This window comes from Sphaerodactylus townsendi, linkage group LG07 (genome assembly GCF_021028975.2).
Source record: "Sphaerodactylus townsendi isolate TG3544 linkage group LG07, MPM_Stown_v2.3, whole genome shotgun sequence".
Lineage (NCBI taxonomy): Eukaryota > Metazoa > Chordata > Lepidosauria > Squamata > Sphaerodactylidae > Sphaerodactylus > Sphaerodactylus townsendi.
This window is the reverse complement of record NC_059431.1, coordinates 24,062,138-24,078,369: the sequence shown is the minus strand read 5'-3', so window position 1 is coordinate 24,078,369 and position 16,232 is coordinate 24,062,138. Positions and strand designations below refer to the sequence as shown.

At 45.6% G+C, this 16,232-nt stretch overlaps 1 protein-coding gene across 1 annotated transcript in view; it reads left to right on the top strand.

The window, feature by feature from the left end:
* Positions 1–6,200: 6,200 nt before the first annotated feature.
* Positions 6,201–16,232, top strand: part of PLCXD3 (phosphatidylinositol specific phospholipase C X domain containing 3) — a 123,060-nt gene continuing 113,028 nt past the window's right edge. Inside the window, exon 1 of the mRNA XM_048504136.1 lies at positions 6,201–6,362. Coding sequence (XP_048360093.1) covers positions 6,251–6,362 — 112 coding nt within the window. The 5' untranslated portion in view covers positions 6,201–6,250. The remainder of the gene's footprint in view (positions 6,363–16,232) is intronic.

Below are 16,232 nucleotides of genomic sequence, written 5' to 3'. Positions count from 1 at the left end.
GGAAACATACTGAAAATACAAAATCCCCAACAAACGAACCTGCAATTTTGTCACACACCACAAGGTGGCACCCTGGGCAGCTGCCCACTTTGTCCAATGGGAGGAACGCCTCTGGTCTCTGACCTGTTCCATTGCAGAGACATGACTTTCCCCTTATGTCTGCAGTATGGAAAGGGATAGAGATTCACTTTTAAAAAAAATGAAAGCTGGGAAATTAAGAAATGGTACATATTTTTGTTATTATGTCAATATAGTAACATTCCACAGTAATTTTTTGTAAAATATTAAAACCTCCTGTGGTAGGGGAGAGTGAGGAAATGACCACTGTGGAGATAATTTCAGAGAAAATGTCTGCTCTCTCTCTCTCTCTCTCTCTCTCTCTCTCTCTCTCTCTCTCTCTCTCTCTCTCTCTGTGAAATCCAGATTTTTCCATTCACTCAACAGTTATCCAGCCTTTACAGTGATCTTTCCCAAAACTTTGGAGCAAAGCAATTTTGAGAAAGATCAGAGAAAAGCCAGCAAAACCCAAGGAGGTGCACAATGCTGTTGGGAAGCAAGGGGAAACAAATCACTTCCCAACAGCGTTGAAGCTGAGGCAGATAGGCCATGAGGACATCTTCTGAGGGTAGATACTTTAATACAGTGAGGCTGAGGCAAATATTTGCCTATTGTGAAATGCAGATAAGACCACCATATCAGGCTTTCAACCAAGACAACCCCCCCCCCCCACACACACACAGTTATTTTCAAATTTGGTCTCATTCCTTCTCATCTTTTAAAGTTAAAATATTTAATAGTGCAACAATAAACTTTTGTTAATATTAAGAAAAATACTATGAACAGCAAACCTGCTAATATTATGAACAGTCAAGTTCATACTTCCAAATGATGTATCAAAGTACCGAAAGGGTGATTTTTCCCTCCCTTCACCTGTTACATGTGTGGTTCTCTGTATTTATCTGTATTCATGGTGATAAATGTAGGCCTTTTCTGAATTAAACAGTACACAAATAATATCCTAGCCTAATGGTTCAATCCTATGTGTGTGTGTGTGTGTGGGGGAGGAAATATGTGTGAGAGAGGCTGATGCTTACATTGGTGCTTCAATCAGTGTAAGGGGCATTTTCACTGGTGGAGAGGGAAAAGGCATTGGCAACTGGGAGTGGGTGTTGCCGTAAAGCTAGGCTGGCATCTAATAGGATGCCAACGGGGCGGGGGGGGGGGGACTGGGATGTTCTTGCAGCTTTAATATGGGGAGCACCACAGCCATTTAGCCCCATGTAGGACTTTCAGGCAGCTGAGTTGGGGTTTTTGTTTTTGCCTCCTTACGCCTCCTGAAAGCCCTCTGGAGGTGGCCTGGCGGCGGTGCTGTTCCCGGATCACAGGGGCTTTTGAACTGGGCTGCCCACATGTGTCGATCTACAATTTGTGTTTGTGGCTTTCGTTAGATATTGTTTTAGACTTAGTTAAAACATTTATGAATTGTGAAATGAATGAGTCGAACTACTCCCTCCACCATAATAAGCAACCGCCTGATTTATTTACATTTTAAACAAGCAGTCACTTATTATCATTGTAATTGTAGGACATCTGATACTTGTGCAGCTTTGCATGTTATTAGACAAACAACTTAATCTTATATGCCCATAAAAATCAATCCTAGTGCTTCGTATTCAGCACAATTGTATCAGCAGCGCTTTATTTTAACAGATTTTGTTCCAGACAAAGGTACAAGTGTAGACAGAGAGAGATTTCTTGCTTTACTTGTTTGTTTTTGTGTGCGTGTAAGGTGCTATCAAATTGCAGCTGACTTAAGGCAATTCCAGAAGGTTTTCAAGGCAAGAGGCTTACAGAGGTGGTTTTAAACTGCAGACCTTCTTCTGCATAGCAACTCTGGAATAGTATATCGTATATACTCGCGCATAAGCCGAGTTCTTCAGCCCATTTTCCGGGCTGAAAAATGCCCTCCTCGGGAGGCTGCCCAGCTGGCTGGGGAAGAGGGGAGATATTCCCCTCTTCCCCAGCCAGCCCAGCGACCTCCATGCAAGAGAGGCACCCAAGCCATGCTTTGAGCCTTGGGGGGGTGGGGGGGAGTATCCAAATCCAATAAACTAAACTAAGATTCTGCATTTCCCCCCCTCAGCTTATACGCGAGTCAATAAGTTTCCCCAGGTTTTGGTGGTAAATATAGGTGCCTCGGCTTATCCACGGGTCGGCTTATACACGAGTATATACGGTAGTTATTGCTATATTTTCCAAACTCATTGCCAAGCACATCTAGAAATATTTTGCACAGTTTTATCTCTAGCTACAGTGTTTGGAGGGAAAGAAACATAGCATAGCCCAATCTTGATGATATTGGAAGATAAGCAGGGTAGGTTCTTGGAGGAGAGACCACCAAGACAGGCTTGGTTTGGCAAGCCACCCCTGCTCTGCTTAATCACTTACCTTGAAAGCCCCTTGCTGGGGTCATTACACACACACACACACACACACACACACACACACACACACACACACACAGACACACACACACACACACACACACACACACACACACACACACACACACACACACACACAGAGAGAGAGAGAGAGTTTCTACATGAAGATGGTGAGCAAATTATAATAAGGATTCACTTGCCAGATGAACAGGACCTGAAGCAAACACTGAAATAGGCACCCTCCCGTTTGCAAAGCTGGATCCCAGCTTTGCAAAGGGGAGCGGGGAGGAAAGAAATGGAACGAGACTGTGAGTCTGCTGGGTCGAGCCTTGATCCAAAGCCTTGGTGCATCCTAATGGTCTCACTTGGGGGGGGGGAAGGGAACAAATGGAACTCAAGACCTTGCCACCTTGCTTGCCCCCGTCTGGATGCTGAGGCTCACAGCAGCAGCGTGACTCACTGCTGTGCCTGCCACCCTCTGCTGCGTGTTGGGTGCTCAGTGAAGCGCCTCCAGGCCTGTGAAGAGCCAGCCAGCAGAAAACCAAGTAGAGAAGAGGAAGGCAATGGCAGCCTGCTGTAGTGGCTGCAGTCTGAGGCAGTGGGAGGCAGAGGCTGGTGGGTTCAGATTGCAAATGCCTTAGCAGACCAGGTGCTCAGGAAGAGCAGCAGCAGAAGGCCGTTGCTTTCACATCCTGTACGTGAGCTCCCAAAGGCACCTGGTGGGCCACTGCAAGTAGCAGAGTGCTGTGCTAGATGGACTCTGGTCTGATCCAGCAGGCCAGTTCTTATGTTCTTATGGTTCAGGAGGAGGAGGCAGTAGGCAGTGCAAATACTTCACCTTCTCATGTGACCCCCTCTAGTTGTGCCCGGGCCTTGAACCCCCTGATTCCCATCGCTACTCCCACAGTTGCAAAAGTCCATACTGAGTTTGTTAGTTAAAGCTCACCTTGAATGGACAACCTTGCCCAGGTCATTGCCGCTTACCAGGTTTGTGTTTTGATTCCTGAAAGACAATGTCACCTCCTTCCCTCCACACATTGGGAATGGACTGAAGTATATATATTTTTAAACTGCAAACAGAGTTGTAGGTTGGAGTCAAGTAGGTGAAAGGCCCCCTTACATACTGGATGTGGTCTCAGAAAGACAAGCCGGACCAGGAAGTGAGAATCCAACTGTTCTCAACAACGTAGTGATCCATTAGTGAAGAAGTGCAGTCTGGTGAGTCTGTAGGGTGATTTGATCATATAATATTTATGGTAGGCTTTATGTGGAGGAGTTTGCCAGATTACAGCCTGTGGCTCATGTGGAGAAGTGGGGAATTAAGCCTGGTTCTCTAGATTAGAGTCTACCACTCAGAACTAATTATTGTCTTAAAATCCCAGCTCTCTTGCTGTTTGCTGTACCATCTTAAAGGGTCACATCTGTGTCCCCATTTCAGGCCTTCTTGGTTGTCAGTTCTTTGACTTGCTGAGGAGGTAAGGAGCTTGAGGACAACGTTATCTCAGATGCTTGAGGACAACATTATCTCAGAGCCCATTTTGTGTGGATAGGTAATGTGGTTATTCTGTCGATCCTTTCCCTGTGCTACATTACAAAGTTGTTGATTTTAACCTGTTAGTTTGCACGTTGCATGTCCTTGAACACATTTTGCAAGCTGTCTTAAGCTCGCATTTTTAGGAGGAAAAGTGGAAGATGAATTTTGGACTGCTGCAACAGATAATTTCTATACCTGGGTAGATGTTCTGTTTCATCTTCCCACAAAGCTCCAACCTCACAGAAAACCTAAAATCATCTGATCTTCTATGTAAGATGTAAGAAGATGAAGAAGTTAAAAGTGTAAAGCAGAAGTGACACCTGCGATGACTGCAGTGGGAGGTGACTGTTGAAATCTGGGGTGAATCAAGGACATTTCTGAACTTCTACAGGATAGCACTGCAGAAATGTCAACATCTCCTTTGTCAAACAATGTGCTGATGCAGTTCACAAATGCAAGAATGCTGCTGGTGGAGACAGCTGCCCAGCCAAGATCGGCCAGCCAAATCAGTTTTTCTTATCAGCAGAATTTACAATGCAATCCTAGGCAGAGTTTACACACTGAAGTCAATAGGGATCACAAGGCTGGCACTCTGCTTAGGACTGCACTGTCAGTGGCTGGTTGAAGACAATTTACTGGGTTGGGCTTCAGTCACAAAGCTATCTAGAAGCTGTGACAGTTCCTCTGCCTGACCTACTGCCCGCACTAAGCCTCTGAGCAAACGGACCTTTGGCTTTTCATCAGCAAGCACACTGCATCATTCCTAGCTTTTCGTTTATACCCCACTTTCCTCACCAAAGTGCCTTATCACCAGTGGTGGGATTCAGCAGGTTCGCACAACTCCGGGAGAACCGGTTGTTGAAATGGTGCTTGTAAACAAGCAGTTGTTAAATTATTTGAATCCCACCACTGCTTATCACATTGTTCATCCTTCTTCCTCTCTGTCTTCACAGCCACAACTCTGTGATGTAGCTTAGGTAGACAGAGAGAGACAGAGAGAGCGTGTGGCTAGCCCAAGGTCATTCAGCGACCTTCCTTGGCAGAGTGGCCATGCGAACCTGGATCTTCCGGATGGGGGAAGGGTTGAACTTCTGCTTTGCATGCAGATCCCTGGCATCTTCTCATAGGTGATGAGAAAGACTCCTGCTCCTTAAAGCTATTGCCAGTCTGAGTAGATAGTCCTGACTTTACTGGACCAACACTTTGACTCAATACAAGGCTGCTTCATGCAGGCATTCTAGTCTGATCCTTTAACCGCACTGTGTACGGGCAAAGCGACATCAAGTCACAGCCGATGTTCGCCAACCCAGCAGGCTTTTCAAGGCAAGAAGTGTTTGGAGAGTGTTTTGCCATTGCTTGCCTCCACATCATGATGACCCTGGTGTGCCTGCCCATACCATGACCACTAGGGCTGACTTGCCAATCTGGGGCAGGGCTCTACCACAAGGGTTACATTTAGTTGCATTTGGATCCTTCTACATTGCTTAGGGTAGGGCTGTACCACAAATGCTGTGCAATCTGGGGCAGGGCTCTACCACATGGGTAACAGTTAGTATCATTTAGGGCGGGGCTGTACCACCAAGACGGTGCAATCCGGGGCAGGGCAGGCAGGGCTATACCACCAAGGTTACATTTAGTATTATTCTATATTGGGTTACATGTAGTAGCATTTGGATCCTTCTACATTGCTTAGGGTAGAGCTGTACCACAAAGGTGGGGCAATCGGGGGCAGGGCTCCACCACAAGGGTTACATTTAGTAGCATTTGGATCCTTCTACATTGCTCAGGGTGGGGCTATACCACAAAGACGGTGCAATCCGGGGCAGGGCTCTGCCACAAGGGTAACATATAGTATCGTTTAGGGCGGGGCTATACCGCCAAGACGGTGCAATCCGGGGCAGGGCTATACCACAAAGGTTACATTTAGTATTATTCGGATCCTTCTGCAATGCTCAGGAGGGGGGGGGGGGGCTTTGCGCCAGCCGCTGAACCAGACGCCCCCTGCCTGCCCTCGCTCCGGAGCCACTCCTGCCCAGGTTCCTGGGCTCCGAAAGGCGGTGAGTGGCTCTGCGCCCCGCCGCCCGCCCGCCCGGGAGCCCAAAGCCTCCCCTCTTGGCTGGGGTGGGTGTGGCGCAGTGCGGCGCGTCGACCCTCCAGCCCGCCAGTGAGCGCGGAGGGCGCAAAAGGCAGCGCCGGGAGGCGGCGGAGGCGAGAGAGCGGCGGCGGCATCAGCAGCGGGAGCACCGGCAGCAGCAGCAGCAGCACTAGCAGCATGGCGAGCGTGGCTTCGTCGCACAGCAAGGCTGAGGTGCAGTTCGCCGACTGGATGGCCAGCTTGCCTCCCGGCATCCACAGCCTGCCGCTGTCGAACCTGGCGATCCCAGGTAGGAGATCTCTCCCCACGTCGGGTGACCTTTGCTTGGGGACAAGGGGGATCCTCGCGGGCGAGGCGCAGCCGGGACCCGAAGGAGCAGAGCCCTCCAGCACGCCCGGTATCATCACCCCAAAGGTGACATTGATAGAGTTGGCGTCGCCTGCAAGGGGGTGCCAGGCAGGGGGGTTGGCTGGTACCTGTGATGGAGGGCTCGGGAGAGAGACATGTGCCTTCCCCATAACCATAGTACTAATTGTTGTCATCATGGTCGTTATCAATGATCATCCTAAAATCCAAGCTGCCACCTGCCTTTACAGACAGTAGATCTTTTTTTGACTGGCCACGGAGGGGGCTTTGGAAATTGATTAATATTCCCCTGAAGTCGCTGAGGTCAGGCAAAAGGAAAGTTCAGCACCTGGAAAGCAGCGCCCCCACCCCACCCCACCCCACCCCCCACGTGGCTGGACCTGTTGAGATTGTCCCCAAAGGCTCTCTGCACATGTCCCACAGAATTATCTGTTGGATGAACCTCAGCCTTGTTTCACACATGAATGTGCCTCAGAACTCCATGCTGACAGCTCAGACCATATGTGAGACACCCCCCCCCCTCCATTCTGGGTGTTCTGGAGCAATTTTATGTTTAAAGACACAATACTGCCTCTTTCTTCTACGTCAGAACAAACTGGGTTGGGGGGAAAAGTTCTCTCTGCAGTGTTCCGTTCACACGTTCACCTGAAGTTGCAGCCATCAGGAAGGGATGAACCTGCAGGTGTGAATGAGCCAATGCAGATAAAAGTGCGTGCATGCATTTCAGCGAGAGGCTGGAACGAGTGAAACTGAGGCGCTCCAAGACGTATGCATGAAGCAGGTAAAGGAAAGCTTGAGCATCAGTTATCCTGGCTGAACGAAGGGACCGGTTTAACCTTCCTCTGTGAAGTGGAAGAATCATTCCAAGTCTACCCAACAGCTATTGGCAGATTGTAACTTTTCACAACGACCTGCTCTGATCCCTCTTGCTTTTATCAGAGCCAGTGTGATATAACTGATCTATTCAACTTAGAATATGAAGGTCAATCCCTCAATTAGCCCAGCCTTAAAGTGTCAGCTATTGTCTCTTACCTTGACTTGCTTTGCAAGATTGTGGGCAAATTGTTGTAACTCTTTGAAGGAACAGAGGGATAATAAACATTACTAGGTGCTAGTAATTCTCTCCCGCCCCCCCCCAATTTCAGCTTTGCAAACAGTCTCTTCCCATGGAAAAACCGAATCAAAGAATTGATTGGAGATTATGAGTCCTACTGATCTAGCCTCATTTTTTTTTTTGCCAATGATTTCTTTTCCAGTTTCCGCACACAAGGCTAAAATGGCTTTCAGCTTCTTGTGCTGTATCTGTGGAAAGTGGGAGAGAAAGCCGATGAACATTCTGGGAACAGAGATTTTATATTGGCATTACAAATCAGACTGTGTAAAGCTTCCTGAGGGAAAATACCTAGTGTGGGATTTGCATGATCACCATATGTAATTGTACCTAAGGAGGGTGGAAGGAGGGTCTGAGGGTAGGTGTTTGAAATCAGGGGTCGCAATTTGTGTTCAGAACAGCCGTGATAGCTTGAAACCTGATCTTAAAATACGAGTGCTTTCTGGAGTATTTGATGCTTGGTAATTGGAGGGGGGTGGAAATCACTCAAGTATACATCCTCAAAGCTTAGGGTGTTCAACGTTTGCAAGAATGAGAGAGGTGCTGTGCGTGTGATTGTTCTGGAAAGCAATGTCATTGCTAATATTCTATATTTTTCTGCCTCTCAAAATTGCTAGTTCAATGTAGGGCGTCAGCAGAAGGCAGAACAAAGGTAAAATCAGGTGGATTCTTAGAGGGGGTGATGTATTTTAATAGAGTCTCTCCTTAATCCTTTGCTTTGGCAAGAAGTTGCTTCCAATAACATTTTGGAGGGAAGGTGGTGGTGGGGGGGAATCTTTGCACAAACATAACAGAGTTGCTTTTTTTCCAGCTAATTGAAATCTAATCTATGCTAATTGAAATCTAATGCATGCAAATAGGTTAATTGCTCCGACACAGAAAGTGGAAAAGCTTGCTGATCTGAGATGTGTTTGTTTGGCTAGTTACATTAAAAAAGAGAAAAGAAATACCCAATTACTGGTTGCTCCCCCCCCCCCCATTAAGCTGCTTTTCAAGTATCTTAAGCACTTATCAGGCAGTGGGAAATGGTTGCACTGCACATGTCTGGAATTGGAGGAGTTCTTGCTTATACTAAAACACTTAAAATACAGAAACCAGTTTCTAAATGGACAGCTAAGTTTTTGGAAGTCTGGCAGTGACAATTGGCGGATGAATGGCATTTAATCCTGCTTTTGTGCAGATGACGGATGTTTCCACCCAGGTATATGCAGAAGGCTTGATATACCTTCTGGAAAAAGTGCTTTGCAGTTTGGTGCGTACCAGGTTTGGGTGTGCCCACGAGGCAGATGAAGAGGAATAAATAAAATAGGGTCATTCATGGATGCCTTTCCATGGTAAGGAGAGAGGGCTGCCCTGCTTTGTCTTCCGACATTTCTTCTGACATTTCTGATCACATCTTATCTGTGCAATTGGCTTTAGGAGGCATGTGGGCAGAACAACTTCAGAAGGGCCGTTCAGTGTGGAAGAGGTAGATCTTGCTCAGGGACAGTTGTTTCCCATTGCCTCTGGCCTTTCCGATACGCTGTAGGAATCTTTATATTTATCCATTCACAGTCCACCTTCGTTGTTGAGACTCAGGGAGGATTACAACATGAGAAAACCACATAATAATATAAACCACAAACGGTGCAACAATTGGATGGCAAAAATTAGAGAACCAGGCGGTAAAAATGAGATAATCTTTACAATAAAACGCAACTCTTTCCCCTTTACGAAAGAGGAAGAAAGTTTGGATTTATACCCTGCTTTTCTCAACTGTAAGGAATCTCAAAGTGACTTACAAACTCCTTCCTTTCCTCTCCCCACAACAGGCAACTTGTGAGTGATGTGGGGCTAGGAGAGTTCTGAGAGAACTGTGACTGGGCCAAGGTCCCCCAGTAGGCTTCTTGTAGAAGAGCAGGGAATGAAACCCAGTTCTCCAGATTGGAGTCCACTGCCCTGAACCATTATACCACACTGCCTTGCCCTTTTGACCAATTCCATTTAGTGCAACCAGTTCCATTTACTTACTTCATTTATGCTCCACTTTTCTCACCAGTAGACACTCGGCGTGCCTTTCGACCTTTTCCTGTGCTCTCTGTCATTCTTACAACAACCTTTTGAGGTAGTTTAGGCCAACAGTGCAGGTCTGGCCTTAGGTCATCCAGCAAGCTTCCATGGCAGAGCAGGATTTAAACCTGAGTCTCCTACATGCTAGACCACCATTCTACCCATAGTTCCCTCTGGAACAATTCCATTTTATACATTCTGCAAAATGATAACAGCTTAGGAACAGTGCTGCTGGGGGGTAGTAAACCCTTGTTCATTCACAGGGCCCTACTTAGCGCCAAGTCTTGCTCCTTTCTGGAGCAACTCTGCCGCACAGATCTCTCTTATCCAAAGTCCTTCAATACTGCGCCATTCAAAATGCTTCTCTGAAATGACCTTGGCAATACTGATTACACACTCTGATTCTCCTGTTTAGAAGGTGTCAAGAGATGGTGTTCTTTTTATTAGTTTTTTTTTTAAATAAGGGGTTTTAGTATCTCCAAGAGGTCCAGCTCTTCAAACCTGTCTTACATAAACAGAGGGAGAAGGGAAAAGGGACTAAAAACCTCCCAGGACCCGTTAGGCTGAATAGATCTCAAGACTTTCTTCTCTTACGCCAGGCCAGACATGCCAAATATTTCATTGTGATATCACAGTTTGGCAGGGCATAAATCCTCTGAGTCTGAACATCGCTAGAGAGTAGGAGAAATATCCATGGGTTGTTTAGCTGACTAATCTCACAAATGATGAATCAATCCATGGGTTGTTTGCTGTGCTGGAGCATTGATTGACTTGTGGTGTAAGGAAAAACCTCCTGTTTTCATTAAGTTAATTCTCCTGTTGTCCCTTGTATTTGAAATCTCCGTGTTAACAGGTGAATCTGTCCTTGCAATAGCATATGTTTTTAAAGTCAAGGAAAGGGCGAACTGAACTGTCCAAGTGTGAGAAGCCGTAGCCTGGGGCGACGTTTTTGACAAGAGCCAGCAAAGCCATGTGTCTTGCCTTCTAGTATCCCTAGAAAAGATGCTGGCATATGTCCCAGTATGCAGTCTGAGTGCTGAACTCAGCATCATCCATTTGCATTGCAGAGGATTCTGGGATGCACCCAGGGGGACTGCGCATTACAACTATTTGGGCTAGCAAAAAAGAAAAATGGAAACATTTAGAAGGTCACTGTGTGTTCTAGAAAATACTATGGCAGGACTTTCTTCCCCTTAAAACACTTCACTTTAATACAGGACAGTTCCGGGATGGAAGGAAGAAGAGTCTAAAACAGATTAAAACCCAATTACGTCTACAATTTTATACTGCATTAGGCATTTGTAAATTCACTGGATTTAGGCTTGACTCTCTCTGCATAGGAGCAGCCCAGTTCTAGTTTGCAATTAATAGACTAATTTGGCTTTTGGGTCAAAGGAGCATTTGACTGGGTGAATAATAGGTATGTTATTTGAACACAGGACCCTCTGGGAAATATATGATCAGTGGTGTATGGGAGTCCCACTGAGAACCAATATCAGCTATGATCTAGGTTTTTAAGTGGATTCACCTGCACTCTGCCTTTCTGCGGCTCCGATTCCATCTCCGGTTCTGATCTCCTGAAGAACATTTGCTATCATTTTAATGGGAGATGTTGCCTTCAAGCCTGATTTGCAAGCCTGATTTGGGAACCATGCCTTTCCTCCCCAGCAGGCAAATTCTTTCATCACTTGTATTTATTATCTTCAGTGGAGTATTATTGGGTTTCTTCCCACAACCAAATTTAAATTTGTTTTCCCAGCAGGAACGCTGTGGAACTCAAAGCTAACGCAGCAGAGAATTTTTCAGAATTTTTAACATTATCTGTGTCTATTGTTGTAAGGGGGGGGGGGGAGGGAAATATATTCATGGGATAAGTTATCTTTAGCTGCCTAATGTCTCAACTGATTCAATATTGAAAATGTTCTGGCTTAATAGAATACTGTTAGTTTCCTGAGAATGTAGTGTGGTCTGTATACTGCTTGTTTGCTGTGCTTGAAATTAATATGCTCATGGCTTCTGTTAGAGGTGAACTTGAGGAAATAGCTGTGATCATAAGGGCATTTAGGAGTAAGGCTAATTGAAGACTGTGGGATCGAGTTCTGCAGGAGGGGTCCTAACTTAGTGGTAGAACCAGGGGCATATCCAGTGATGGGATTCAGCCTATTCGCACCTAATCGTTAGAGCCGGTAGCTACTTTTTTGTCTAGTTCAGAGAATGGTTGTAGTCCCACTACTGAGTCCTTTTGCAACCGGTTGCTAAATTATTTGAATCCTACCACTGGGCATATCTATAAAAAATAGGGCCCGGGGCAAGAAGTAGAAAGGGGCACAGCCCCCCGTGCCAGTGAAATTCTGCCCCCCCCCGCAGCGTCCTCCCTCCTGTCCCTCCCTCCCTCCTGTGCCCCATACCTCTTTCCAGAGGCTTGTGTGTGAGAGCAGTGCAGAAATTCTCTTGGAAGATCAGCATCCGCTCTATTTGCTTAAGCTTTTCTGCCCCTTATGTGAGTAAATGGCCACAGCCCAGGGACATTTGACCCCATAGGTCCCCCCTGGGTGGTATGCCCCTGTATAGAGCACCTGCTTTTCAGGCAGAAAGTCCCAGGTTCAATCACAGGCATCTGCAGTTAAAAGCATGTAAAAAACCCTGGAGAACTGTTAGCAATTACAGAAGGCTGCTTCAGTATATGTTTTACATGTGTGCATACTTTGAGAAGGGGCTGTGTGGCTCAGTAGGAGAGCATCTGCTTGGAATACAGAAAGTACCAGGTTCTATCCCTGGCATCTCAAATTTAAAGGATTGTGTGTGCTTCCAGGTCAATTGGCCATTCTGGCAGGGGCGGATGGGAATTGTAGTCCATGAACATCTGGAGTGCCATAGGTTCGCCACCACTGGCTTATGGCGACCCTGTAGGTTTTTCAAGGCAAGAGGCAATAAGAACATAAGAACATAAGAACAAGCCAGCTGGATCAGACCAAAGTCCATCTAGTCCAGCTCTCTGCTACTCGCAGTGGCCCACCAGGTGCCTTTGGGAGCTCACATGCAGGATGTGAAAGCAATGGCCATCTGCGGCTGTTGCTCCCGAGCACCTGGTCTGTTAAGGCATTTGCAATCTGAGATCAAGGAGGATCAAGATTGGTAGCTGCAGATCAACTTCTCCTCCATAAATCTGTCCAAGCCCCTTTTAAAGCTATCCAGGTTAGTGGCCATCACCACCTCCTGTGGCAGCATATTCCAAACACCAATCACACGTTCTGTGAAAAAATGTTTCCTTTTATTAGTCCTAATTCTTCCCCCCAGCATTTTCAACGAATGCCCCCTGGTTCTAGTATTGTGAGAAAGAGAGAAAAATTTCTCTCTGTCAACATTTTCTACCCCATGCATAATTTTATAGACTTCAATCATATCCCCCTTCAGACGTCTCCTCTCCAAACTAAAGAGTCCCAAACGCTGCAGCCTTTCCTCATAGGGAAGGTGCTCCAGTCCCTCAATCATCCTTGTTGCCCTTCTCTGCACTTTTTCTATCTCCTCAATATCCTTTTTGAGATGCGGAGACCAGATTAGAGGTGGGTTGCCGTTGCCTGCCTCCACATGGGCTGAAAGGGTTCTGAGATCATTCTGTCTGCCCCAAGGTCACCCAGCAAGCTTCAGAGGAGTGGGCAATCAAACCCACTTTTCTAGTTTAGAGTCTTGCTGCTTTTAACCACTACACTGGACTGGATTAGGTAGTAAGTTATGGGAAAGGCTGTGGAGAACTGGTATCGGTCAGAATAGGCAGGGTTGACCTGCATAGACTGATTCATTGGAAAACAACTGTGCGTGAATTCCTGCATGTCTGAAATACTAACAGCTTCAGAGACTGCAGTTACTGCTAGAAAACTCCCTTCGCTGTTGCAGATCCAGCCTAAAGGTTTGCAGAAATTCTTGCAGGGATTGTGCAACAAGAGCGACTTTTCCTCAGACATGACAAAAATGCATTTCTTCCCAGCTCTATGTCCTTACAATGAGCATTCTAATCAGAAATAAACAGAATCTGTTTCTTTTTTAATTGCCTAAGACAACATATCCATTTTTTTCCTGCACCCTTTATCTGTAAAATTATCCATTTGAGTAATGTCCAGGGCTTTAATAAGCCACTCCATTATTGCCAGTTTCCAGTGCTGAGCAATAATAGCCTTGGCAGCTACTTGGAGATTTTGCAATAATAATTTGATTGGCCGATGATAATCCTCACTATTAAAGTTAATAAATCAAACTTCTGCCTGACATCTGACAGTTGCAAAAATCACTCCTGTCACCTGGATTCCAATAAGAGTCTACTGAATGCGGCGACATCCTCACCAAAGGTTAATGCAAAACAAGGAACCTGCTTGCCAGTTGCAAAGCTAAGCCAACCATCTGTCTGTGTTAAAAGCAGGATGTCGGATGACAGGTGAGAAGGTGGGCTAGACTGGCAAGGAGGTGGATGCTGAAACAGAGAAGCTGAAGCTGATACAGCGTGGAGGAGGTGGAAGCTGGACAATTTGGGCAAGGTCATTGCTAGGTGTTGGCCTGGCAGAAAGTGGGGTGGATCTGATACCTATTCTACCACCCTAGGAAACAATTTTTAATGTGCATTTATTAATTAATCAATGTATACCTTTCTTTTTTTTATTTGGAACAGGTTTGAAGCCTTCCTCCTTTCTAACCTTCCCCAAAATTAAGTGGAAGAAGTGCTGCTTAAGTTGGAGGAAGGCTGTTTCGAGGATGGTTGGAGCCGCCTCCATATCTGCAGCCGTTAATGTCATTTGGGCAGGTAGACAGGCCTATTTGCTCTGGGTGCATCACAACGGTACAAAACAGGCAATAAATATCAGATTGTCTGTTCACAGTGATTAAAACTAGAATAGAATCTTTATTGGCCAAGTGTGATTGGACACACAAGGAATTTGTCTCCGGTGCATATGCTCTCAGTGTACATAAAAGAAAAATACATTTGTCAAGAATCAGAAGGTACAGCACTTAATGATTGCCATATAGGTCTAGTAAGCAATCAGGAAACAATCAATAGTAACGAAACCATAAAATGTAAAATCATAAAATAAAATGAATTAAAATGAAATGTCAGCACAGGCTATAGTCATACAGTCATAAGTGGGAGGAGATGGGTAATAAGAATGATGAAAAAAGTAGTGCAGTAATTATATAATAAATATATAATAAATAGTGTAACATTATCGAGGAAATTATTTGTTTAACAGAGTGATGGCATTCGGGAAAAAACTGTTCTTATGTCTAGTTGTCTTGGTGTGCAGTGCTCTGTAGCGACGTTTAGAGGGTAAGAGTTGAAACAGTTTATGACCAGGATGCGAGGGGTCAGTAAATATTTTCTGATATTAACTGATCTTAAATTATGGCACACTGCACTTATTACCCCATTTTGAAGGTGATTTCAATCCCATTGTTTTCTGGGGTGTTTGTCTGCACTTCCTTTCTTGGAATTTTATTTCCCGGCCACTGTTATTTTTCATTCATACACTGTAACACTAAAACATTCCCTTCTCGACACAGTGTGTAACAGACTTCCCTCTGTGATACGTTAGGAACAAGATCTACCAGACCATGGCCACGCAGCCTGGAAAACCCACAACAACCAACTGTAGCAATAGTTTGTAACTTCACCCATTCAATGATCTAAAAATGGGGGGGGGGGGAGGAAGGAGACTGTAAGAAGTGGAAAACATTAAGAGAAAAGGGGGAAAGCAGTGAGAGGACGGGTGGAAAAAATGACTGACCAAGGACCAAAGTGGAGGCTGGGTAACCGTAGCGGGGACATGGCTAATGGCCAGATTTTTTGACAGGAAATTAAAAATAGTTAAAGTAAAGTATGATTACACTGTAAGATCAGCTAGCTTGGAAATGTTGCAGGGGAAAACATGTGGTAAAAGTGTTTTTCAAAAACAACAAAGCAAAAGCCTGTTGAAAACCGGACCAGACTGGAGGGTCCCCAAGGCCAGCATCTTCATCCCCCCCTCAGCCCCCCAGATGCCTTCAGAAAGCCATAGGAAATGGCACCGCATGAAGGCCTTCCCATGCTTCAGCTGACCGCACCAGTGGCACTGAGGAATACTGCCTCTGAGCATGGAGGTTCTCCTTATCAATCACGGCTAACAGCTCTTCATACATTTGCTCTCTGCTGTTACGATCTCTGTTCTTGTTTTTAACGTATGTGGAACTCCATGGAAAAATCTCAGGAATCAGCATGTGGAAATGTTGTAAGCGGCGTGTGTGGAAAAGGCCTATGTTGTATTTTAGTTTCAGTGTGAGATAATAATTAAGGTTGTTTTCAAGAGGACAGCTGAAAAATGAAAAGTCACACATCAGCTTGTGCAGAGGCTTGGTGTGGGCAGCGAACTTGTCCCAAAAGGCACCACTGAAAGTTCTCAATGGTCTTCTACTTGTAACCTATGACAGTAAAGCACAGTCAGCCATTAAATCTGGATGGGAAAAAACCTGTCAACATGATAATGGACAGTAATAGTCAGCAATATTTTTTTTGCCATCAAGTGACAGCTGACTTATAGCAACCTCATATCGGTTTCAAAACAAGAGGCATTCCGCTGTGGTTTCCCATTGACTGACCTCCCGTCCACTTAA